Raw genomic sequence first — 27,615 nt, forward strand, 5'->3', positions numbered from 1 at the left:
ACTCTGCATGACATGCATCTGTGTCCGGATTCTCTGCGGGTTGAAATTGACCAGATTATGAACATTGGGCTGTCAACACTATACCTGTACTTTTCCATCTCACAATGCAGTAAACATCTACGACATGCATCACACTTAAATTCATCACAGGCTAATAAAAAATTGACGAAAATAATTTTTGCGTTTATAGTGTGTTAACATATATATGTTTGGATAAGTGTGCACACAATATTTTACGTAATACCCCAATAAACGCCAAAACTTATTTAAGACAAATTCTTATAAATCAACAAGTCAACAATAATAACTCACAGCCTGCCTTTGTATTTATTAGCCAAAACAACTGTATACAATATGAAATCAGTGGCATTGTTCATCACAATAATGCAGCTGAAAGCCCTGCCCACCCTATTATCAGCCAATCAGGGAACAGTAAACGGCTAGTGGGTGTGGCCTAATTTTGTTTCGTTTTGGGGGTACATCCATGCAAAAATATTTCTTGGCTAGCCAATCAAATGCCATGGAATCGAAATACTCGTTTCTCACTCACTCATTCACTTCCTGTTTCAGAGAACCGTTGAGAGCTACGTGGACAAGAGAGTTGGCTCGACATACGGTCCCCCTGCTGGCAAGAAGATGTCAGTGTTTATCGATGATATCAACATGCCAGTGATTAACGAGTGGGGCGACCAGGTCGCTAACGAGATCGTGAGACAGTTGATGGAGAACGGTGGCTTTTATAACCTTGAGAAGCCTGGAGACTTCACGAACATTGTGGATGTCCAGGTAGGCAACTTCACATCCCAGTTGCCTCCCTTTAGCCATCATTTTGTGTTTGTCGTGTGCCATGTCTGTCCTGATAGATCTTCTCTTCCTCTCTGTTCATCTTGAACCCATCTTGTTCAAGAGTTGTTTCCCTTAGCCAAAGAGGGATCTGCTGAATATCTGTTGAATCTCTGATTTGCCCAAATTCTTGTCATTGGTCTGTCACTACAACACCCCAGGCCATGTTGCGGCCTTCCGACTTCATCTGACAAGCTGAGATAAACCTGGATTTATGAAATACTCTTGGCATGAAACATGCTCCCTTAGGAGAAATCATCAAAACTATCTAACCTGAATATCTAACCACGGTTAAATGATGTTCATGGTGCAATAAGGGCACACTTTGAAATTATTTTTTAAAAAAAATGGTTTTTGTCAATATTTTTGATATCAAGCCAGTGATTGAGTTTAGTGGTAAACTGGGCAAAGACGTGGAAGATGATGGCCATATTAATATCTTTAATGCACAATATGATTGCCGAAATAAACCCTGGATGGGGAAGTTGTAAAGGCTATTATCAATCTCACCGAACAGGGAAGGGGCAAACTGTCTAAATTACAACTGTGGCACACTTGAAAATAACACAACATTTCTATCCCTGGGAATAATTATTCTCTTTCAGTTCCTGGCCGCTATGATCCAGCCAGGAGGCGGTCGTAACGACATTCCCCAACGTCTCAAGCGACAGTTTGCCATCTTCAACTGTACACTGCCGTCTAACCCCTCCATTGACAAGATCTTCAATGTTATTGGTTGTGGTCACTTCTGCAAAGAGCGTGGCTTCTCAGAAAGTGTCCAGAAACTTGTGAAGAATCTTGTCCCTGTCACAAGAAGGCTCTGGCAGCTCACAAAGGTCAGTGGGTCAAGGTCATGTCAAGGTCACTTTCCAGCAGTGACTATTAATAGTTTATTTTACTGAATAATGATTTTAATTTTAATTTAGCTTTGTATTGTAGAATCATTTTATGTTCTGGATAAACAGCATGGGATAATCTTACTGCATGTTTATTGGTCAAAAGTATCTATTTACAGATAGATTTGATTTCAACAGACATTTGGGGCGGTCGGGTAGCCCAGTGGTTAAAGCGTTCGCTCGTCACGCCGAATACCCGGGTTCGATTCCCGACATGGGTACAATGTGTGAAGCCCATTTCTGGTGTCCCCCGCCGTGATATTGCTGGAATATTGCTAAAAGCGGCGTAAAACCATACTCACTCACCCACTCAACAGACATTTTAAAATGCTCTAATTTTTTTTAACAGAGACCATGCTTATACTCTATTCATCTTTTAATTCTTGAACACAACAAGAGTTGTGCCCCTTTGCTAAGCCTGGATCTGTTGACCCTGGGTCCAAATCTTATAGTTGACTGAGTTATGATCCATGATTTGAGGGTTCCTTGAAAGTTTCTGCACAGACGTCAGTGGTTATGACCTACTTTATCTTAGGTTTTCCTTCTGCAGAAATGGACATGCAATAATATGACTTAAATATGATTCAAAGTAGCACTAAACCCTACACAATCAATATATGTTTTTCCATATAGATCAAGATGTTGCCGACCCCAGCCAAGTTCCACTACATCTTCAACTTGAGAGATCTGTCTCGCATCTGGCAGGGCATGTTGAACACTTCTTCCACTGTCATCAAGTCAGAGGAGAGTGTCATGGCGCTATGGAAACATGAGTGTTCCAGGGTCATCTCAGACAGGTAACCTTTGACATCAAGGTCATAGGGTCAAGGTTATGATGTACAACTGTTTAAAATTCTGAAAACTTTTTTGAGAAAATATGTCATCATAATTGGGTTTTATGTGTCGTTCAAGGGTTAGAAGTGAATGTTATTACTTGTCTGAAACGTTTGACATTATTGGAGGACTAACTGTTTTCTTAAAAGAAGCTGGTTATAATCAATGGCCATGATTAGCTGCAAAATTGCTGACTTGGTGCTAAGCGGTAATTACTAACTCATCCTGACATGAAGATCTGTTATTAATGTTATTGAAATTATCATTATTTTTCAGTTAGGCCAATATAAAGTAATTATTTAATATTACTGCCTCACCTCATCTTTGTGATTTGATCCTTCTAATTTTATCCCCTCAAACTCAGACATGTTTGAGTGGGAGACTAACTTGCTGCTCCTGTAGTTCTTCATGTGTCAGACTCAATTGAAATCTATATCACAATTTGTCTGAAAAAGGAATTGAAAAATAAAATGCTTCTCTCTCAACAGCCCAAATCTGCAGAAAAAAATAGATGTTAATTCAGTAATTACTTTCTACAAGTTGGCAAATAGTTAAGAAAAACGTACAACTTTATGGATAACCACTTCTGGTTAATTGTTACATTGTACGCTTTTCTTAATTACTTTCTACTGGCTTTTATTACATTGCTGTAACTAAAATGTATGATGTTAATGATGTTTGTTTTATTTTAGGTCGCCTGTCCATACCAGCAAAGTGGTATAATAAATCAATATTTACCATTGACACTGATCAGATCAGGGGCGGTCAGGTAGCCTAGTGGTTAAAGCGTTCGCTGGCACGCCGAAAACCCGGGTTCGATTCCCAACATGGGTACAATGTGTGAAGGCCATTTCTGGTGTTCCCCGCCGTGATATTGCTGGAATATTGCTAAAAGCGGTGTAAAACCATACACACTCACGCACTCACTGAACAGATCAAGGGCCCCTTCTACAAAGCAATCTTAACTCCCATTTCAACATAGACTTACAACAGTCATTGTGCTAAGGTTGCTTTGTGGCTCAGGGTCCTTTCATATGTGTGACATGTATGATAATGGAGAAAATGTTTGACATGTGTCTGTTTAAACCAAAGATTTACAGGAGTGGAAGATTTGCAATGGTTTTTGAAGACAATGAATCGTGTTGCCTCAGAGGATCTTGGGGAGCATTTCCCCGCAATGATTGAACGCAGTGACTATTTTGTAGACTTTATGAGGTACATGGTTACTCCGTACAGTGTACTGCTATGTGTGACTGCACTGATCTGTAGCTTAGCACTGTGGGGAGCTTGTAGAGATTTTATTATGGGGAGGTAACTCTGTATTACTAATCAGATCTGGTATGAGAGTTACCTTTTCCTACTCCTAAAATCAGACTGTTTCTGGTCCAATAACTGTGAAATTTTTATTGTCGTCTGGTTTATTACAAATGATGCCTGAAATTGGTATAGATATTCAAATGACTATGAATTTGTTTACGGAACAAAATCCAGTTATCAAATGGAAACAGTCTGAATTTTTTTCTATTTTTACTCTAACTCTTTTTTTGGTTGTTATATTTTTGTGGCTGCTATGTTTAGATTTGTACAACCTGAAGATTATGTATGGTTCGACAAAACGCTGAAGCGGGTGCTGGGTGAATGCGAAATGTCAGAAGAAATCCAACAACTAGCTAACCCAACCTACTGGTTTACTGACTTCCTGAGGTACTTTCACTGACTGCTACAACAACACAATGCCATAAACACAATAGTACAGAATACAACGCTTTGATCACACGACACAACATTCATCAGTTAATGTGTCATATTGCTGTCCACTCACAACAAAGATGTTGTTGATATCAAGAGATGCGTCTGCATGCTCGTAAATGGACACTGAGTATATTCTACCACGACTGTATTTGAAGAAGCAGCTGGACATTTTCTGAAGGTTGTTGATTTATCTGTTTTTATTTAGTTTGGTTTGAAACATTTTGGTCGTAATGATGTATGATTTGAAGACCTATTTTAGATAATATTTGTGAAAAAGATTAATAAACAGGATTAATTTGACATTCATTATCCAATAGAGTAATTGTCTAATGTCAAACTTGTTAAAGGAAGCATATTTCTAATCACCACATTTCTATTTTCATTGAGTGTTTTATCTTCAGTGAATTATGGGTAAGGGCTCATTTTGTTGGGGTGATCAAAAACCAATTCAACCAATCAGAATCAAGAAGTGTCCTCCTGTTTCTTTAAATGACATATACATACAACCTGGACATGATGTACCCGCCACACATTGTTGTACACAATACTGAACTAGTCGTCACTGACGTCCACCTGTGGCTAGAGAAGGAACTGCACCGTGTTGACATTGTTGTGATATTGTTGTTGTGAAGGTGAATAACAAACACATGGCATAACCTCCACTGACGCCATTCTGTTGATGGCTGATAACTCATGTTGATGTTGAACTTACACAAACTTACATGGATATTTGACAAACTGCGTATTAAGTCAGATGGAGGAATGGTAATGTAGCTCATTGATTTGGTTTAAATCAAGTCATAATTGAAGATAAAAAAGGCAATTTCAAACTTAGAGTCGTTCTATTTCAATTGTGCTTCTTATCCCATACTCTCCAAATACCGGTATGTGATAAAGGGCATTGGAAATTCTGAATGTTTTTCTTGATAAATTTACCATTAAGAGACTAGTGATAATTTTGAATAACTGAAGTGAATTCAGTTTTTACTATTCTCTCTAAATGTTGATATTCAGTCACAAACATGCTAAAATTGATGGAGTGGTGAAATAATTATTTATGCCACATCAGCATTATTGCAGCTTCGTGTGGCCACTATTGAGTGTAGGCAGTCCAGGATATGCAGTGTGAACTTATCTTAAACTTGGAGTTGTTTCAGAGACTGATGGCTAACATGGTACTGTTTTGGTGTTGTTTACTGGTATTAATTTAGGGGGATTCAGTTCTGTTATATTTACTTTCATTAAGATTTTTTTTTTTTAATCCTCTTTGTGTGTGTTTTAATGCTTTCACCATTGTTTGTTGTTTGCACTGCGGGAAATTAATGTACACCAAGGTTAAAAATGAATGCAATAAATGAATATTTCATTTAGATATACAGTCAAATTCATTGTTAAATGTTCAGGCCAAATTGAAATCTGCATTCATTTTGAATTAAAAGGTGACTTGAATATTGCCCACGACTTAAGCTTTTGAGTGTTTATGTTAATATCTTAACATGAAATGCACATTATATAATATATTAAACCATAAGATAACCAGCTTAACACTGCAGCGTGTGTGGTAACGTCACAAACATGTACAACTAGTTATTGTAACACGTTTTCACTCCATTTTATGAAAGTCTACATTAGTTGTGTTTTTGTGTGGTCCACCATTAACACCCAGTAATGAAGTTTGATATTGCAGGATCATATTTCATTCAAATTGCTTGTTTTGAAAAAAATGTTTTTGTAATGTTAAGGTGATTTGATTTGAAAAGAATTAATTTAACTGTTCTACAAACTGTCTTTTTTCGATTGGATATTTATTTCTTACATATACTGTTTGGTTGACAACTACCAGTACTTTCATCACTGACCTTGACCTTTGTTCCCCCTCACAGGGATGCCCCAGAGGCAACTGGTGATGAACCAGATGATGCAGACTTCGACATGCCGAAAGTTTATGAGGCAGTGAGTAGTCCGATGTAGGATGGTTCTGAATGATATTAATGTTTGTTCGGCTCATAGAATCATTATTATACATGTGCTATAGACGTATGCTTTTATGAAGGGTGATAAATGTGGATAAACGTGGATGGCAAATTCTGCTATATTATTCCCCTGTGCAAATCTCTGGATGCTCCTGAAATCAGTATTACACACGTTCTTCACACAGATCTTGTTATGAATGGAAATTCTTGTAGTTTCCTCCCTAGTCCAAGTCTGTGGAAGCCTAGGAAATAATTATGACACACATGCTTCATATATTTACTTGCTGGTGAATATGGATAACTTGACATGGTAGATAAATTCTCGTATTTTCGTCCTAGTGTGAGTCTCTGGAAGCTCTTGAAGAGCGCCTCAACTTCTTCCTGCAACAGTACAATGACAGTATCCGTGGTGCCGGTATGGACCTGGTGTTCTTTAAGGACGCCATGACACATCTGGTGAAGATCTCGCGTATCATTCGGACCCCACGTGGCCACGCCCTTCTTGTTGGTGTGGGCGGATCAGGCAAGCAGTCCCTCACCCGACTGGCATCATTCATTGCTGGATATAAAACCTTCCAGATAACCCTGACAAGGTATGTGTTGGTTCTGGTTGTAGAATTCACAATTCTGATACAGTAAGGCCCATGAAGATCCGGGGTGGAACAGGTCGTCAGCAACCCATGCTTGCCGTAAAAGACGATTATGCTTATTGTAAGAGGTGACTGGCGGGATCGGGTGGTCAGGCTTGCTGACTTTGTTGATGCATGTCATCATATCCCAATTGTGTGGATTGATGCTCATGATGTCAATCGCTGGATTGACTCGATTATTTACAGACCACCGTCATATAGCTGGAATATTGTTGAGTGCGGCATTCAACAACAAACAAACAAACAAATCTGATACAGTTAGATACATATGGCCCTGTGGTCCTGGGTGATGCAATTTGATTGTCAAAGTCCACTGATTGCGAGTTCAAATCCCAGATTTGTTTTGATTATTATGTTTGGTCTGTCTGCACAGAAACGTACACACCCATACACCATTTATATTCTTTTTTCTTCAAGCATACTCTCACACATGTTTTTGACTGTCAATGTTTGCGGATGCCAGAGTTGTGAAGCAAAGTGTGTCTGGAAAACAAACAACTTGGGTTTTCACAATACCATTATTAATACTGCTGTGATTGTACCCTCAGGTCGTACAACATGTCGAACCTGCTGGAGGACCTGAAGTACCTGTACCGCACTGCAGGGCAGCAGGGCAAGGGCATCACCTTCATCTTCACCGACCAGGAGATCAAGGACGAGGGCTTCCTGGAGTACCTCAACAACATGCTCTCGTCTGGTGTGGTGAGTAGGCCGTGTGTCCGTAGTCTTACACCAAGGACACATGTTAAACTAAATATACATATGAATGTTCTGGGCTGAGGCTTAGGGTGTGGTGTGGATGCTCAAAAGTTGTTTGATCAGGGTTACAACATTCAAGGCCTCAGTAAAGCTTTCAAAATGTTTTGTGGTAGACATGTCGGGGACATTTCCATTCTTGGTGCATCAGTGACAAATATTATGTCCAATGCAATTTCTATATGTTCCCGTGTTTTCTCAGGTGAACAATTGACTTGCCTTTGCATGTGTTTGTGATGGGTGCCACTGGAGGGACAGGATACACTCACATTTTCGCGAACACCTAGTGTCATTTCTTTTTTATGGTGATTCATAAACACAAGCTCATAATACAGTCGGAATCCTGAAATTGACTCTCCATGTAGCAGATATTTCTTATGAATATGGAAAGATTGTTTTGGTCAATTTACCGAGTATTTGATAATCATATTTATGTTTCCCTAGGTGGCTAACTTATTTGCCAGAGATGAAATTGATGAGATTCGTGGTGACCTCATCCCCATCATGAAGAAAGAGTTTCCACGACGACCACCATCCAATGAGAACCTAGATGAGTACTACCTGTCCCGTGTCCGCAACAATCTCCATGTCACGCTCTGCTTCTCTCCTGTAAGTAACCTACATACAGTTGCAGGAAAACATAATTGAAGTGAATATGACAACAGTCTCCAACAAGAACAGTATGTCAGTCATACAGTTGTATCAGCAGCATCACAAAACATTCATTAGAGTCCTGTCCTGGTTTGATTATAGAGAAAGCCGATAAGGAAAATGAAGGTGTGCTGTAAATATTTCTCTGAAGGAAAAATTATTTTTGAAGATCTTCAGATATGCAATCACCAGTAGATGACATTGTGGAAGCATTTTGGATATGCTTTTGCAACGTTCTTCACATGTGGAAATATCCAGATTTCTCTTCACATGTGGAAGTTTATTCTTCTGAGGACACTGTGGAAACCTTTTCACAAGTGGAAGTGTTTGGTTTGTTCTTCTGGGGACACTGTGGACACCTTTTCACCATTTAGACACTGTAGAAACAGCTGTAGAAGGAAAGACGTCTTTGAAAGTGTCCTGACACTGAGGAACTATAGTTGTTCTGGAGGGATGACAGAAATTGTCCAGCAGGAAGGGCAGATGCAGCATTATAAAAGGAGGGGTCCAAAATATCAAAATCTTCCCTCAGTCAAATTAACAGCCAACAACATATGTCATTTGGTTTTCAAAAGGGGGGTTCCGGCCAACCCCACTTTGGATCCGCCTATGAGCAATGCCTATCATGTACTGCTTTGCACTATATAATGTTTCTAAATGTTTTGAGAGCATTTTAGTCAATGATGCATGTGTTTCAGGTTGGTGAAAAGTTCCGACAGAGGTCGCTGAAGTTCCCTGGTCTGATCTCAGGCTGCACCATGGACTGGTTCCAACGATGGCCGAAGGATGCTCTCATTGCTGTGGCCGACCACTTCCTGTCCCAGTTCGACATTGAGTGCAGTGCAGACGTCAAGAAGCAGGTCATTTACACCATGGGCACCATTCATGATGGCGTCGCGGAGAACTGTGTCAGCTACTTCCAGAGGTGGGTCAAGGTCATTTTTTGGGAGGGTTCATTTATTTAAAGGTGTGCTTGGATGAGGGTGCACTGCGACTAATCTCAGAAGGGCTGGTCATGTTACGAATCTTCCTGAGGCAAGGGACATAACTCTGATATAGCCACTGGTGGCGCTACAATTGATCTCAGAAATTCCAGCCTAGTTCAGCAAGGGTAGGAACTTGACTTTTAGGGTCAGTTAATTCCCTTGCCTCGGGAAGATGGTCATGTTAACAGTTGGGGTATTTATAAGTTCCGGAGCCTTGCTAAAAAAACAATAAGAAAATATGAAAACATTGCCTGTAGACATTGATGCTGAAGCAAAGATGTTCACTTGTGGATTGTTTGTAGAATAATGATAAGAAAGATGTATTGAATAATCAAGTTTAGACTAGTTTCAGTGAAACCTAATGAATGCAAGATGGTATGTAAATGTATCCAGTGATCTGAAGTCCAATACAAGACCAGTGACAATCATTTCAATTTATGGACATGGCTCCAGGAAATGATTCTGTAGTAATAATAGACATTGTAAGATTGAATTAATCTGTAGAAACTATTTCAGTGAGATCACAATAATGTGTAGGAAGTATCCCAGTGAACCTCATCAATCTGTAGTTAGCATCTCAGTGAACCTCATTAATGTAGGAAGCATCCTAGTGAACCTCATCAATCTGTAGTTAGCGTCTCAGTGAACCTCATTAATGTAGAAAGCATCCCAGTGAACCTCATTAATCTGTAGGAAGCATCCCAGTGAACCTCATTAATCTGTAGGAAGCATCCCAGTGAACCTCATTAATGGAGGAAGCATCCCAGTGAACCTGATTAATGTAGGAAGCATCCCATTGAACCTCGTTAATCTGTAGTTAGCATCTCAGTGAATTTCATTAATGTAGGAAGCATACCAGTGAACCTCATTAATGTAGGAAGCATACCAGTGAACCTCATTAATGTAGGAAGCATCCTAGTGAACCTCATTAATCTGTAGTTAGCATCTCAGTGAACCTCATTAATGTAGGAAGCATCCAAGTGAACCTCATTAATCATTAGTTAGCATCTCAGTGAACCTCATTAATGTAGGAAGCATCTCAGTGAACCTCATTAATGTAGGAAGCATCCTAGTGAACATCATTAATCTGTAGGAAGCATCCCAGTGAACCTCATTAATGTAGGAAGCATCCTAGTGAACCTCATTAATCTGTAGTTAGCATCTGAGTGAACCTCATTAATGTAGGAAGCATCCCAGTGAACCTCATTAATGTAGGAAGCATACCAGTGAACCTCATTAATGTAGGAAGCATCCCAGTGAACCTCATTAATGTAGTAAGCATACCAGTGAACCTCATTAATGTAGGAAGCATCCTAGTGAACCTCATTAATGTAGGAAGCATCTCAGTGAACCTCATTAATGTAGTAAGCATCCTAGTGAACCTCATTAATCTATAGTTAGCATCTCAGTGAACCTCATTAATGTAGGAAGCATCCCAGTGAACCTCATTAATGTAGGAAGCATCCTAGTGAACCTCAATGTGTAGGAAGTATCTCAGTGAACCTCATTTATGTGTAGGAGCCATTTATATCCACATTCCACTCCAGTATTGTTTGGAAGTGGGCTACAAACAGGGTCCCAACCAACGAGCTTTCACTGTATATATTTCAGGCATGGATAGGTTTTGAATGAATATTGTTGAAGGCGAAGGTCATTGATGTTGATGTACACAATATTTGACACCTTTTGCATGAATCGTTGGAAATCGTCTGCTTCCTACTGTTGCATGTAACCATGGTAACCACTTGTGTAGTATCTGTGTGTCTGTGACTCAGATACCGACGTGCAACTCATGTGACACCCAAGTCTTACCTGTCCTTCATCAACGGCTACAAGAGCATCTACGCTGAGAAGAGGAACGAAGTCGGTGAACTGGCCCAGAGAATGAACACAGGTGTGTAATAATTGTGTCTGTATGAATGTGGTTGTTTGAAATGTTTATTCCAGAATCTGCTTAGACACAAGCCACAAATGTCCAGACCCCCCTTCGACACAAGTGACCAATGTCCAGAACCCCCTTAGACACGAGTGACCAATGTCCAGGGTAGAGAAAGGTTTCAGTAGAATATTAAGTAAGCAATGAAAATAATATCATGGAAAAGAAGTGGAGTCTGAAATTATGTTTAAATGTATAAATCCATATGAAGTTGTATTTGAAATGTTTAGGGAGTAAAGACCTAATTATTACAACTTTGAACCAAATTGTAACTTCATCAACTCAGCATCTACATTTCTGACCCTGAAATGATATACAACAATCAACCCCTAAGTCCCTGTATTTTTTAAATGTCGCCTCACCACCTCCGTGGCCTCGTGGTAGAGCGTCTGCCCAGAGAGTGGAAGGTTGGGGGGTTGATCCCCGGCCACGTAAATCCAAAGGACTTTAAAAGATTGTACTTGTTGTTACCCTGCCTGGTGATCAGCAATCAGCCGCTTAAACAAGTACTGGTCGGCTTGGAGTCAGTATACTGTGTCACCTTCTGTTCCAACCTTCCATTGTTCCATCCTTCCATTTTTCCATCCTGCCATTGTTCCAACCTTCCATTGTTCCATCCTTCCATTGTGCCATCCTTCCATTGTTCCAACCTTCCATTGTTCCATTCTTCCATTGTTCCATCCTTCCATTTTTCCATCCTGCCATTGTTCCAACCTTCCATTGTTCCATCCTTCCATTGTTCCAACCTTCCATTGTTCCATCCTTCCATTGTTCCATCCTTCCATTGTTCCAACCTTCCATTGTTCCATCCTTCCATTGTTCCAACCTTCAATTGTTCCAACCATCCATTATTACATTCTTCCATTCTTCCATCCTTCCATTGTTCCAGGTCTTGAGAAGCTGATTGAAGCATCATTAGCTGTCGCAGAACTAAGCAAGGAGTTGGCAGTCAAGGAAAAGGAGCTTGCTATTGCCAACGACAAAGCAGAGAAGGTCCTGAAGGAAGTGACAGTGAAGGCACAGGCTGCTGAGAAGGTCAAAGAACAAGTTCAGAAGGTCAAGGACAAAGCTCAAGCCATTGTAGACGTTATTGAGAAGGACAAGAAAATAGCCGAGGGCAAGCTGGAGGCAGCTAAACCCGCTCTGGAGGAGGCCGAGGCAGCGCTTAACACCATCAAGCCTGCTGACATTGCCACAGTGAGGAAGCTGGGTCGGCCGCCACATCTCATCATGAGGATCATGGACTGTGTGCTGTTGCTGTTCCAGGGGAGACTGGAGCCCGTCAAACAGGACGTGGACAAGCCAGAGTTCAGTAAACCCTCCTGGGGGGAGTCACTGAAGGTAATGTGTTACCTGTAGGGCAATGTGTTACCTGTGGGTCATTGAGTTACCTGTCGGTCATTGTGTTATGTGTGGGTCATTGAGTTACCTGTGGGTCATTGTGTTACCTTTGGTCATTGTGTTATATGAAGGTCATTGTGTTACCTGTGGGTAATTGTGTTACCTTTGGTCATTGTGTTATGTGTAGGTCATTGTGTTACCCGTGGGTTATTGTGTTTTGTGTAGGTCATTGTGTTACCTGTCGGTCATTGTGTTATGTGTAGGTCATTGTGTTACATATAGGTCATTGTGTTATGTGTAGGTCATTGTGTTACCTGTCTGTCGTTGTGTTATATGTAGGTCATTGTTACATGTTGGTCATTGTGTTACCTGTGGGTCATTGTGTTATCTATAGGTCATAGGTCATTGTTTTACCTGTAAGTCATTGTGTTACCTGTATGTCTTTGTGTTACCTGTAAGTCATTGTGTTACATGTAGGTCATTGTGTTACCTGTAGACCGTTGTGTTGCATGTAGACCGTTGTGTTACCTGTTGATCAGTCTGTAAAGTCATTGCTATAGCAAGATCGGAAGTTGGGTATAATCAATAAGTGTACCTTCTTCCATATATGGAGCATGGGCAGTTCACTGGTCAATGACATATTTTTTAGCTGTGCAGAGTTGTGTCCCTTACCACTCAGTTTCCACAAATCTTAGGGTTGAAGGCCCTTATCATAATCCTAGGTTTAACAGCATGATGGAACGATCCATGATTCCCTTCAAAGCAGCTTTTTGGGGCAGTCAGGTAGCGAAGCCGAAGACCTGGGTTCGATTCACGATACGGGTACAATGTGTGAAGCCCATTTCTGGTGTCCTCCGCCATGACATTGCTGGAATATTGCTAAAAGCAGCTTCACTCACTCTTCCAGATGATGGCAGGCACAGGCTTCCTGCAGTCCCTGATCACCTTCCCCAAGGACACCATCAACGATGAAACAGTGGAGCTGTTGACACCCTACTTTTCCTCTGAGGATTACACATTGGAGACAGCGAAGAAAGTGTGTGGCAACGTCGCTGGTCTGGCTGCCTGGACGAAGGCTATGGCCTCCTTTTTTGCCATCAACAAAGAGGTGTTGCCTCTCAAGGTGAGAAATGTTTAAATGAAGATAAACTAATCAATACTGGCTTTCAGGTGAGGTCTTTATTGTGGATATTTAAACGTGTCCTTGGGTATGTTTCATAAATATAGAATACTAAACGAGCTCCCGTGTAATACCAATTTTATGAAACGAGTGAACAGTTCTGGTATCTGACGAGCGAAAGCGAGTCAGATACCACAACTATTCACGAGTTTCATAAAATTGGTTTTACACGGGAGCGAGTTTAGTATTTTATTTATTACTTGCCATTTACAATGTTTTTAGAATTATACTGTTGAGTATGAATAGGCTAGCTGACACCTACACGATCCACGGCATAGTCAAATTGAGTTTAACAGAATAATACTTCAAACACGTCAAAAGTTGAAAGGTATGAATTTAATACCATACAACGGTCCACCTTTAGAATTCACAAAATTATCGTAGGGCTAAGACTATCGCAACTCACATACTTTAACTTAGACTAACGACTGTCGTTGCGCTACAATACGATCGCCTTGTGGAACGGGCCTTGTACCTCAAACTTTACAATAACGTCACAATACCCGATGACGTAATTTGTGGAATTTTTTTGCAAGACCCATCGGCGAAACAATGCCATGTGACGTCACCCTAGCAACAAGGTTGCTGGGGTCATCGAGTGTGCATAAGCTCCTCTCAGTGATCTATCAACTCCACACGCAATGTCGTTGAATAAGCCAAGTGATGTTGAGAGCTTTCAATATTTGTTCGTGAAACGTGTTCCGAGAGTACACAAGCACGCGTTTTGGTATTACACAATGTGTAATACAGCTGTATGTTTATTAAACGGGTGATCTCTTCACGGGCAAGTAATAAATGTTGTTATTGTTATTACTGTGTTATTATCACACAGGGAGTTATGATTATTATAGTGGTAATCAGGGGTGGTCTGGTAGCCTAGTGGTTAAAGCGTTTGCTTGTTGATACAATAAACCAAAGGTTGTTATCCACAAAGTTGTATGTTTTCTTATTTACTTACAAACTTTTAGAAAAGCAATAAAACAGTTAAGATTGACCTCCCCTCTTCATCAGGAAGCACAAATGGAAGAGCTAAGGGAAGGTTATTTACTGGATGGTGAAAAAGACAGTATCATGAATAAACCAGATAACATCATTTCACAAACCAATGGATGTTTCACAGCTTTGGGTAAAACTACAAGTGTATGAACATATTGTGCTGCCATTGCTAATGTTCGTCCATTTGTCTCCCAGGCCAATCTGGTGGTACAGGAGGCAAGACTTCAGGTTGCCATGGGAGATTTGCAGACGGCTCAGGAGCAGCTGGACGCCAAGGAGGCCGAGCTGGCCATTGTGAGAGCACAGTACGACAAGGCCATGAGCGAGAAACAGGTGAGGAAATCTAGTTAACTGAGAATTATACATGTCAAATACCGGTACTCACCAGCCAAAACACCATACATGTTGCTTAATATACGAAGACCTATCTTATTCAAGAGATATTAGATCAGTTCGATGCACAAACGAACATACTGGTATTATGTCTGAACTGATGCTCATGAATGCATCAAATGTGACGTCATAGATGAATGACTCGAGATGCATCATGTGTCTTGTGCAGGATTAGCGTGTAAAGTTTGGAAATCACGTGCAGCATATCATGATAAGAATAAAGTCACTTTGTGGTAAGACTTGACTGATTGTTAGTTTTGTCATTAATTGATACACATTGGAAACATCCATGATTAACGTACATACTTCTCTACATGTTTCTATGGTTCACGTATCTTTAGGAGTATACTTTAACTTCATGGTTCATTACGTAAGAGGCAGATCTGAGGAGTTGTTGGCAGCATAGGGTTACTTTCAGATCTTTTCCAATTTGTTCTCAATTGATAGTTTGCAAGTTACATAATTTATTATATTCCAGCTTGACTTCAGAACTCAAGACTTTTCTGAAAGACAAATATATGCCCAATTTTGTTCTTAAAAAAATAATTTCAAACTGAATTACGAATTAGTCTGTACCCTATGAATTGGTCCATGTGATGATAGGTTGTTGTGTATGATGTTATGATGGTCAGTGTGTTGACACAAGTCAGTTCTTACAGATACATACATCAACAATAACTTCACAGACTGCATATCTAATCATTAACACACAAAAACCTGTAGACAACAATATGACATCGGTGACATCATTCTCTGCATAATGCAACGGCCATTCTATCATCAGTCAATCGGGAAACAGTAGTCTGTTATTAGACATGGCTCATTTTAGTTCTGGTTAGGAATCATAAACAAAAAAAGGACATTGCTTGGTTAACCAATCCAATGCTATGGAAACACTTTCAGTTCATTGATATGATGTGATGCTGCAGGCTCTGATGGATGATGCTGAGACGTGCAGACGGAAGATGAATGCTGCGTCTGCTCTCATCAATGGCCTGGCTGGGGAGAAGGAGAGATGGACAGAGCAGAGCAAGGAGTTCAAGGCTCAGATTGGAAGGTGAACTACATGAAAATATTGAAACAACCATGTCACAAACACATTGGTTTCTCTATATGGGTGTAGACCAAAACAACTGAGGGCGTGTGTTAATGGCCACTTTCAGCATTATTCCATCTATATCATGGCAGGGGATACCAGAAATAGGCATTGTGGGTACTCAAACCTGGGTCTTTGGCATGACGGGTGAAGGCTTTAACCCCATCGCCCCTTTGGACTTAAAAATAATGCTAGCTTGGCTCACGAAAAATTAGATTTGATGATACACAGACATGACACTGTGGGCACAATGGTCCAATATTGGCACAGTGGTCTCATTGGTACTATGGTTTAATATGGGCACTGTGGTCTATTGTTGGCACTGTGGTCTAATATGGGCACTGTGGTCTAATATGGGCACTTTGGTCTAATATTGGCACAGTGGTCTCATTGGTACTATGGTCTAATATGGGCACTGTGGTCTAATATGGGCACTGTGGTCTAATATGGGCACTTTGGCCTAATATTGGCACAGTGGTCTCATTGGTACTATGGTCTAATATGGGCACTGTGGTCTAATATGGGCACTGTGGTCTAATATTGGCACAGTGGTCTCATTGGTACTATGGTCTAATATGGGCACTGTGGTCTAATATGGGCACTGTGGTCTAATATGGGCACTTTGGTCTAATATTGGCACAGTGGTCTCATTGGTACTGTCTAATATTGGCACTGTGGTCTAATATGGGCACTGTGGTCTAATGTGGGCACTTTGGTCTAATATTGGCACAGTGGTCTCATTGGTACTATGGTCTTATATGGGCACTGTGGTCTAATTTGGGCACTGTGGTCTAATTTGGGTACTGTGGTCTAATATGGGCACTGTGGTCTAAATATGGGCACCGTGGTCAAATATTGGCACAGTGGTCTAATTTGGGCACTGTGGTCTAATATGGGTGCTGTGGTCTAATTTGGGCACTTTGGTCTAATTTGGGTACTGTGGTCTAATATGGGCGCTGTGGTCTAATATTGGGGCTGTGGTCTAATTTCGGCGCTGTGGTCTAATCTGGGCGCTGTGGTCTAATATGGGCGCTGTGGTCTAATATGGGCACTGTGGTCTAATATGGGCACTGTGGTCTAATATGGGTGCTGTGGTCTAATATGGGCGCTGTGGTCTCATATGGGCGCTGTGGTCTCATATTGGTACTGTGGTGTCATATTGGTACTGTGGTCTAATATGGGCGCTTTGGTCTAATTTGGCATCCTGCTCAACTTGAACTATGGGTTCCCATGGTTCTGAGATTTCCTAGATTTCCTGTAGTCACAGTTCAAAGGGTAATATGGTGAACTTGCTCTCCCTCCAGACTGGTGGGTGACGTGTTGGCGTGCACAGCCTTCCTGTCCTACTCTGGGCCTTTCAACCAGGACTACCGTAGTCTGCTCAACAAGGAGTGGATGAAGGAGATGAAGACGAGGAAGATCCCGTACTCCGCCAACCTCAACACCACCACCATGCTCACAGACCCTACAACGGTATGTATGAGAACAACCTGACTTTTCAATCATTGTGCCCCTTAGATGTTGTGCCCCTTAGATGTGCCTGGATATGGTGGTCATGGGGTTTGTTCCCAGATTTGCTCTTATTATCATCCTTGGTTTATCTGCACCATGTTATCAGTGTCGTAAGGGCAGTAAAAGTTTTCTTGCCTGTTCGACTTTAGGCTTTCCTCTCACATTATGTCGACACACCATCATATAAAATGGGCATCATTCGTTAGTGAAAACTATCACCCAACTTATTGGTAACAGAATGAAAGTATACAATGAAAAATTAGCTTTCCAGTTTTAATGTCATTTCCTTCTTCAGCTCAAATGGATGATTGACAATTATGGCTGATGGTCACTGATACAATGCAAATAAATTATTGAAGTATCTGTGAACCAAGATATTTCCTGTTTCATTTCAAACAGTATTGTCTTAGTAAAGCAAATCTTCAGTGATAAGAAGAAATGCCTACTTCTCTACCCAAATGTTAGCTTCAAAGTGATTTCATTTGTAAATGCTGTTGTTTATCCCTTTGTAAATTCCTGTTTATATTCCTGTGTTTATTCTTGTTGTGTTGTTTCTCGACACCAGGTGGCTGAGTGGAATCTCCAGGGGCTTCCCAACGACGAGCTGTCAGTCCAGAACGGTATCATCGTCACCAAGGCGGCTCGCTACCCTCTGCTCATCGACCCCCAGGGCCAGGGCAAGATCTGGATCAAGAACAAGGAGTCCAAGAACGAGCTGCAGGTGAGTCAGAAGTTACTCTGGACTGTTGGAGGTAGGAACGTAGAAGTCTATAGGTCAGACCTGTAACTTGTTGTGATGATGTAGCCATGTGTGAAACAGACATGAACAAGGCTATCCTAGAGACATCTGCTTGTTTTACAAAACTTTTACATTCCAGTAATGGGTGAGAGAGTATGGGTTTATGCTGCTTTAAACAATATTCTCGCAATATCAAGGCGGTAGACACCAGAAAAAGGCTTCACTCATTTTACCCATGTGGGGAATCGAACCCGAGCCTTCGGCGTGGTGAGTGAATGCTTTGAACACTAGGCTACCCCACCATCCCTCATTAATGAAAAAATACATCGTCAAATTTACTTGTACCAAAGAGTTGATTACTAAGATTTTGAATGAGTGAGAGTGAGTGAACCTTACTCTTTGACGGGACAAACAAATACTTTAACCACGAGTCTACACCACCACCCCTCTACTACAACTATCAAACTGATGACATGAGTAAACAAATGCTACAATTACTACATGCATCAGATACAAGATGATCTTTAAAAATATTTTGTTCTTATTTTGCAGATAACATCCTTGAATCACAAGTATTTCCGTACACATCTTGAAGACTCCATGTCCCTGGGGAGACCATTGCTTCTTGAAGACGTAGCAGAAGAGCTTGACCCTGCCCTTGACAATGTCCTTGAGAAGAACTTCATTAAGGTCGGGTCAACCCTGAAGGTGAAGGTTGGAGACAAAGAGTGTGACATCATGAAGGGTTTCACGCTCTACATAACAACGAAGCTGCCCAACCCTGCCTACACTCCTGAGATATCGGCCCGAACTTCCATCATTGATTTCACTGTCACCATGAAAGGCCTGGAGGACCAGCTCCTAGGACGTGTCATCCTCACAGAGAAAGTGGTTAGTGTTCCTCTGTGTGATGTCATGACAGATTAACGGAAATAATATGACAACATTTGTTGTCCTTTAAGTTCTTTTCAGGGTAAATTTCTTGTTTTTTGGACAAGTCTATGTTAAATTTAACAAACTCCATACCCCCCAAAAAATTAAATACAATTTTTATTGAAATTGATTTGTATACAATTTTGTTAAAACTTTTATATCGAGACTTTATTTTAGGAAATTAACATTCTGATCAAAACTTGCAACATGTAGTGAATAAATACATCATCGTATTGACTGGTGCCAAAGAGTTGATTACTAAGATTAGGAGTGAGTCAGTGAGGGTGTGAGTGGGTATGGTTTTATGCCGGCTGAGCTACAGATAAGCTGCGTACTTGTGTAAAATACTCCACAAAAATATTCAAAACCCAATTACTTTCAATTATCTTGCGTAAAACACATTCATTAAAGGAAAAACTCAAATGTATCAAAACAGTACGTGTAAATACCCAATAAAGCTTTTTTAGCATGCGTACAACGGAGCTAATTTCCGAAACACAATTATGAGCTAATTTACTTTCTGACATTGTTCTGAGTCAAGCCTGTATATTTAGTACAGTTACATACATCTTAAACATTATTTCATTTTTTTTAAATCCCAATAGAGTGATGAATGGATGAGTGAAATAATATTGGTTACCCAATGAAGAATGTTATAACCCAATTAAAATAGAAACCATAGAGTGAAAAAAAAAAGTTATCTGGAGCTCTGTGCCGCCTTTAGCAATGTTCCAGCAATATAACGGCGGGGGACACCAGAAATGGGCTTCACACGTTGTACCCATGTTGGGAATCGAACCCAGATCTTTGGCAGGATGAGCGAACACTTAATTATTAAAGTTTGCCTCCTGCTTTCTGTCCCAGGTTATTATAACAGCATTGTGGGACCAACAATAACCATAGGCTATGGGAGTTTCTGTCTGGTCAAATCAGGAGAGCAAGTTATATATACTTCAAGATTATTTTTGATTACCATTGCGTTCCATTCTGTATGTGACAGAATGTATTAGTTCCAAGTTATGACATGGTGAGATAATACGTGTCTTGGATTCGGTCCTTTGTTGTGAATACTACTCATTCATTTTATAACTTTGTTTATCGAAATTGAATTTTTAAGTGTACGTTTATATTGACACGTGACTTTGTTGCCTCCAGGAGCTGGAGAGTGAACGAGTGAAGCTGATGGAGGAGGTGACGGCCAACAACAAGAAGATGAAGGAGCTCGAGGACAACCTGCTGTATCGCCTCACCAGCACACAGGTGGGAAAACGAGTCAGCATGAAGATCCGGGGTAGAATCTGTAAAAGGCGACTATGCTTGTCATAGGGATCGGGACTAACGGGATCGGGTGGTCAGGCTCGCTGTCTTGGTTGATGCATGTCATGGATCCCAATTGCGTGGATCGATGCTCATGATATCAATCACTGGATTGTCGGGTTGAGATTCAATTATTTAAAGACCGCCATCATATAGCTGGAATATTGCTTAGTGCGGCGGTAAACAACAAACCAACCAACCAGTGAGTCAGCAATGGGCTGTCCTGCTTCTCAATGTGGGCTTCATGACACATGATGCTCTCAACTTGCGAGGTGAGAATCTCCAATGTTTCCAGTTTTCATCTATATTACCAGGCACAGGAGACCCGGTGGTCTAAGATTGGTTTGCTGTGTGGAGTTGTATCCCTTCCCTATGCCAGGATACGCTGGTATTTATTTGAATCCATGATTTGCCCCTATTGAGATCAGCACTATACTGTTCTTGTGGGTTTCACCAAAGATGTAAAGATCTGTCACCTGCATCTCTGTGATATTACTGCAATATGTTCAAAGCACTGTAAAAATCCTTCAGTGGTTTGGGGGAAATGCTTGAGTTATAAATCACTGTATTGTGCATATACAAAACTGACCGCCTCTTTGGACTTGTAGTAGAGCGTCTGCTTAGGTAGCGGAAGATCGGGGGTTTGATCCCTGGCTGCGTCATACCGAAAGATGTTAAAAGATGGTACTTATTGTTTCCCTGCCTGGTACTTGACATTATGAGACTAAAACAAGGACTGGTCGGCTCAGAGTCAGTATACTGTGTCTGAGTGTGGTATTCATGTTAAACTGAAGCATGGTTTCTCAGTGGGTATTATTCCCGACAAGTACAAACATGTGCATACACACATGCAATAATCTTGGATGCTGCATGAAACCCCATTTCACTTCATCTTCAATTACACTACAAGATAGGACTGCATGGACCATCCACTGGTCTGATATAAATTTAACACTTGTATTTTAGGGTTCTCTGGTCGATGATGAAGACTTGATCAATGTGCTGAATGTCACAAAGACCACATCACAAGATGTCCGCCAGAAGCTTCAGATCGCAGAGGAGACAGAGCTGAAGATAAACACCGCCCGAGAAGAGTTCCGTCCTGTGGCAACCAGGGGGAGCATCTTGTACTTCTTGATTGTAGAGATGAGTCTCGTCAACGTCATGTACCAGACGTCCCTACGACAGTTCCTCAACATCTTTGACATGTCCATGAAAAAGTGAGTCTACATTCGTACTGTCAGCTGATTATGTGTATTGAACGACCTTGTATTTCAAGTAATCAGAGAGTTGATTACAGGGTCAGGAAAGTGACAGTCAGAATGTGTTTTCTAACCATGCAACCTAGAAAAATGTAACACAGGTTATTCTGAGAGTAACAGGCTTTATGGCTGAATCCATACTATCTAGGGAATCTATTAGCCATTCCTGAAGGTTCTTTTGTTCAGTTTGCAAATTTTTAATCGAGAATTTATCAAAATATGTTTCGAAGCATAGTCGCCAGTTTGAAACTAGTGACGTATAATACGAGAAAGCTGCCTTCTGATTGGCTAATGGTGATTTTTTTTCAGTCGTTCTATTGATCAGTCAAAGTTTGCGAAAGGTCAGTCTGATGTGACCCGTAATGGGATGTCCTCAGATCTTTGTTTAGCGGTAGCAAGAATTAAGATCTGTCTCTAATGAGATTGGGGAATATGATTGAATCAGTCATGGTGTGTATGTGACTAACAATGCTTCTTCACTCCTCTCTTTGATCTGGATATTATCGTCTCCTGGCTAATCAGTCTGTCTCTAATCCTTTCTTCATCTTTTTTCAGGTCACAAAAATCTCCCATCACACAGAAGAGAATCACCAACATCATTGAGTACATGACGTTTGAAGTTTTCAAGTATGCGGTACGTGGTCTGTATGAGACAGACAAGATGACCTTCACCTTGCTGTTGGCTCTGAAGATTGACCTTCATTGCAACAAGATCAAGCATGAGGAGTTCTCCACACTTATCAAGGGTAAGTATACCTCCACGTTCCTGTTCCATTATGGCTGTCTATTCCTTTGGGATACGATTAGGATTAAGATTAAGCTTAAGGCATTCTCCACCTTATCATGGGCCATATAGGTGTAAGGTGGCCAAGCGGTCTAAGTCATAGATGAAGATGAGGCGTTCTCCACCTTATCATAGGTTGTATACCATCTGTCAATGATATGGGTGGCATAGTGGGCTAGGGAAAATTTGTACCCAATAGCTATGCCAAGATCTGCTGGCTGTTGGTTAATCCCAGGGTTTCCTGAAAGATATAACAAGACACAAGGTCATGGGAGATTTAGTCATCCATAATAACATTGTCTGATAATTGTGCAAACTTAAATATTTGACCTTTTTCTGCAAAGCACTTGTGACAGTCAGACCACTGGGATTACTTTGTGGAATTGGGTGAGGGCAGTTTGTCAATAATTTTGGGTGTCATTGGACTAGATCCCAAATTCTAAACGTCATTCTAACATTGATTGGCAAGGTACTCAATGTGTTGATGGCTATGATCTTCCTCCTGTAGGTGGTGCCTCCCTGGATCTGAACGTGGTTCAGCCGAAGCCTCACAAGTGGATCATTGACCTGACCTGGCTGAACCTGGTGGAGCTGAGCAACCTGCACCAGTTCTCCGGGATCCTGGAACAGGTAGGTGCAGTATTTCCTTCATCAGACAAGGCCGTGTCGATTCCTGGTCAGAATAGGTCCCTAGTATTCTCATTGCTTGTCAGAAGAGGTGGATCCATTCAACTGGAGGGTGAGACTTGGTGACGTGTTGATGATGTGTCGTCTGACCCTGATGTCTTGAGATGCTGCTCATAATAACATGGTCCAGACTCAGTTGTGTAAGGCCACTGTGATATTGCCAATCTCATTAATATCAGATCTTAGTTCCCGCTATCGCTAAACATCCCATTACGGGTCACGTCAGAGCCACCTTTCATCCGACCAATCAAAGCGTCGCTTACCAGATCGTGAAAGTGAAATGTGTTTTCTAATCATGCAATCTTGAAAACGTTAACACTGGGTATTCTGAATGACAGTTACGACCCATAGGACTGATTCCGTCAAAATTATCATCTATCTCTTGCTTCCGTGGGATAAACATTTGAACGGAGAAGGGATTGCACAGTACGTGGGGGAAGCACTGACATACAATCTCAACCATATATTAGACATTCCGGAATGTTCGTTTGTTCAGTTTTCAAAATCCTAATCAAGAACTGTGTCAACATATCTTTCAAGTGTAGTCTGAAATGGAAGTCGCCAGGTTGAAACGAGTTCCGTTAAGCTCGAGAAAGCTGCTTTCTGATCGCTGATGTCGACTTCTTGTTAGTCATTTCAGTGGTTGGTCAAAGTTCGCGAAAGGTCGTTCTGATGTGACCCGTAATGGGATGTCCTCAGATCTTTGTTTAGCAGCAGTGAGAACCTAGATCTGATTTCTATGAGATTGTGATATTGCTAACTTCAGGGTTAATAGAACCAAAATATTTCTTCAGACCACTGTACACTGGTGGAATCATGGAAGAAACATATTACTAGGAGTTGCTCACTCTCTCACTCACTCACTAATACGTCAATCAGTGTACTGTTGTATCATCACCACCACTTATTCCTAACCATTCACGAATATAATCTTGCTCTACAGGTTACTCGTAATGAGAAACAATGGCGGCAGTGGTTCGACAAGGATGCTCCCGAGGAGGAGGTGATCCCCGACGGCTACAACAACTCACTGGACGTGTTCCGACGTCTGCTGCTGGTGAGGTCATGGTGTCCAGACCGGACACTGTCCCAGGCCAAGAACTACATTGGAGACACCCTGGGACAGAAGTATGCCGAGGGGGTGATCCTGGACATCGAGAAAATGTGGGAAGAGAGCGTCTGCCGCACACCCATGGTGTGTCTGCTGTCCATGGGGTCAGATCCCACCAACAACATTGAGGCACTGGCCAAGAAGTTCAGGCTAGGTAAGGAGACTCACATCATTATACATGTGGAATTACCTTTAAAACATGAAATTGAAATTTAACTGGAAATTTAAAAAAAAAATACCCCATAGTTTCCATGTGGATGGTAAATTTTAGCCTATAACAAAATGTCATGGGTGGAAAGTTTAAACTTGGCTGAAGTTTTACTGATAAGGTCTTGGCCAGCTATATATTCGCCACTAAGATAATGAAAATATGGTTGATTATTTACTCCTGAACCACCTCTCTGGCTCCAAGTGCTGTCTTTACACGTGTTTGTATTCCTCTCACAGAGTACAGGGCCATATCCATGGGTCAGGGACAGGAAGTCCACGCCCGCCGCATGATGGCACAAGGGACCCAGAATGGTGGCTGGCTCCTGCTGCAGAACTGTCATCTCAGTCTGGACTTTGTGGAAGAGGTGATGGACACCATCATGGAGACCGAGAACATTCATGAAGAGTTCCGTCTGTGGGTCACGACCGAGGTCCACCCCAAGTTCCCAATCAGCTTCCTCCAGGTGAGACCTTGACTGACCTTACTGATTCTTACTGACCTTAATTTCTTGACTGACCTTGATTTCTTGACATACCTTGAAATTCTTACTGACCTTGAGATCTTGACTGGCCTTGAGATTCTTACTGATCTTGATTTCTTGACAGACCTTGAGATCTTGACTAACCTTGAAATCTTGACTGACCTTGAGATCCTTACAGACCATGAGATCCTTAATGACCTTGGGATCTTGACTGACCTTGCATTCTGCCATCTGGATATATTTTGGAAAAGAGGCTGTTGAAGTTTGTTGGTTTCACTGTTTAGTCATGTCTTACATTATATTTTGTCATCACAAATAGAAGAATAATTAATTACATTAGCACAGAAGAAGTATTATGAATAATTATACAAAGAGATAACTATTTTGTTGCAACTCACAAACAAGTTGCAAATAATCCTTCATTGTCGATAACCTCTAACCCACTAACAGGTAGCCATCAAGTTCACCATGGAGCCGCCGCAGGGCATCAAGGCGGGTCTGAAGCGAACCTACGCCAGTATGACCCAGGACTATCTGGACATCTCCAACATGCCGCAGTGGAAGCCGATGCTGTACGGCGTCTCCTTCCTCCACACCACGGTGCAGGAACGCAGGAAGTTCGGCCCGCTTGGATGGAACATACCGTACGAGTTCAACGCCTCGGACTTCAACGCTAGTGTGCAGTTTGTCCAGAACCATCTTGATGACATGGACATAAAGAGGGTAAGATGCGATGTTATGTTAGGCCAGGCTTTTTTTATTTTTGAGGATTACGCCAAAAGTCCAGGGTTGGAGGAGGGAAAAAAAAGAAAAGGGAAAGAAAAAAAAGACCGCCATTTGTGACGATAATGCCCCTTGTAACAATAAAAATTCTACCACTTACAACACGGACAGTTGTCAAGGGAGGCTATTCATGTTTGGCTTCGAGATCAACAAAGATCAATTATGTATCTCTTTACTAGTTTACAACGGTAAATTCATGTTTTTTCCTAAAAGGTGATGAGAACAAATAAAATAACTGACTACGCGGCTATTGACGGGGAAAAAAAAATGGAAATCTGATATCATTTTTTTTTACATTTTCTAAAAAATTAGAGTCGGCGGGCCCGTAATCCAAAAAATATAAAACATGAAGCAACATGTCTGAAATTGATGTAGTTTCAAGTCCCAACTGAAGACACTTTTTCAAGATAATGTGTGACGTCACGTCAGACAAGATTCTCTAACTGGGTCTCTGATGAGGTTTCCAAGACTGTGACAATTTCTTCTCCAACTGAAGTGCTATTGAGCAATGTTTGCAGGAATTTCTACTGTGTAAACAATATTTGTATGTACATGTATGTATATTTTGTTCACAGGGTGTCAATTGGACTTGCACTCGCTACATGCTTGGTGAGATCCAATATGGCGGTCGAGTCACAGACGACTTCGACAAGCGCCTCCTGAACACTTTCTGCAAGGTTTGGTTTGGGGAGAACATGTTCACTCCAAACTTCAACTTCTACAAGGGCTACGTCATCCCCAAGTGCTCCAAACACAACGAATACATGGAGTACATCAACAACCTGCCTATCAAGGACACTCCTGAGGCCTTCGGACTTCACAGCAACGCTGACATCACGTATGTTGAGAACATTTGTCCATTCTGCCAGTTATATATATACTATTTTGTAACTATTGCATGTAAGCTTTACATTATAGCAATCGTTTCATCATCTTCTAGAGGCAAGTAAGTTATTTGACTATAAAAGTCCAGTTTCCACCCTTGCTGAATGAGGCTGGAATTTCCAGGTTCAATTGTAGCGCCACCAGTGGAGTTATGTCCCTTCTATGTCTCTCTTACTGACCAATCAGATTCCACAGGGGTCTCTCATATCTTTTGCATTTCCTTCAAACAAAATGGCGGCTTCTGGTCAAGACGATCTGATCAATACAGATCTATATTGTAATAAAACGTGTCTTACCTCGCTAGGTGCATCAGATCATGGGAGCACCTTGATTAGAAACATGTAATCATTTGGAAAATATCTGTCAACGCCAAGTTGGCAGAAGACATGCTTTGCAAATCCTGCAGTCGACCAAAATCTGATCGTTTAAATCCACATTGTTTACGAACCAGATATCTAGTTCGTTGCACGATTTTGATTGGAATATGCATAGACTCGTTAGTCCAGCCTAGTTCAGTTAGGGTGGGAAATTGACTTTTAGTTAACGCCCTTGCCTCGGGCAGATGTCGTTTCATTTGGTTGGGCCTTAGCTTCATTATATATAATATTAAAATGCATGGATAAAATG

The 27,615-nt window shown here is 41.2% G+C and overlaps 1 protein-coding gene across 3 annotated transcripts in view; it reads left to right on the forward strand.

The window, feature by feature from the left end:
- The window catches only part of LOC139454528 (dynein axonemal heavy chain 5-like), a 106,210-nt gene that overhangs the window by 73,257 nt on the left and 5,338 nt on the right, over nt 1–27,615 (forward strand). For 2 of the 3 annotated variants that reach the window (XM_071236300.1, XM_071236302.1), the window contains exons 40-64: nt 571–786; nt 1,449–1,679; nt 2,373–2,536; nt 4,152–4,277; nt 6,209–6,278; nt 6,638–6,891; nt 7,497–7,650; nt 8,149–8,313; nt 9,054–9,280; nt 11,117–11,235; nt 12,167–12,618; nt 13,526–13,741; nt 14,990–15,127; nt 16,117–16,244; nt 17,588–17,756; nt 18,361–18,516; nt 19,087–19,425; nt 20,623–20,727; nt 21,751–22,004; nt 22,602–22,792; nt 23,339–23,460; nt 24,461–24,782; nt 25,076–25,302; nt 25,771–26,043; nt 26,679–26,941. In XM_071236300.1, coding sequence (XP_071092401.1) covers nt 571–786; nt 1,449–1,679; nt 2,373–2,536; nt 4,152–4,277; nt 6,209–6,278; nt 6,638–6,891; nt 7,497–7,650; nt 8,149–8,313; nt 9,054–9,280; nt 11,117–11,235; nt 12,167–12,618; nt 13,526–13,741; nt 14,990–15,127; nt 16,117–16,244; nt 17,588–17,756; nt 18,361–18,516; nt 19,087–19,425; nt 20,623–20,727; nt 21,751–22,004; nt 22,602–22,792; nt 23,339–23,460; nt 24,461–24,782; nt 25,076–25,302; nt 25,771–26,043; nt 26,679–26,941 — 5,081 coding nt within the window. Of the gene's footprint in view, nt 1–570; nt 787–1,448; nt 1,680–2,372; nt 2,537–3,665; nt 3,789–4,151; nt 4,278–6,208; nt 6,279–6,637; nt 6,892–7,496; nt 7,651–8,148; nt 8,314–9,053; nt 9,281–11,116; nt 11,236–12,166; nt 12,619–13,525; nt 13,742–14,989; nt 15,128–16,116; nt 16,245–17,587; nt 17,757–18,360; nt 18,517–19,086; nt 19,426–20,622; nt 20,728–21,750; nt 22,005–22,601; nt 22,793–23,338; nt 23,461–24,460; nt 24,783–25,075; nt 25,303–25,770; nt 26,044–26,678; nt 26,942–27,615 lie in introns of all 3 variants that reach the window. The other variant, XM_071236301.1, reaches the window with a different exon arrangement.

The sequence above is a fragment of the Haliotis cracherodii genome, unplaced genomic scaffold, assembly GCF_022045235.1.
Source record: "Haliotis cracherodii isolate W230 unplaced genomic scaffold, xgHalCrac1.p SCAF_10, whole genome shotgun sequence".
NCBI lineage: Eukaryota > Metazoa > Mollusca > Gastropoda > Lepetellida > Haliotidae > Haliotis > Haliotis cracherodii.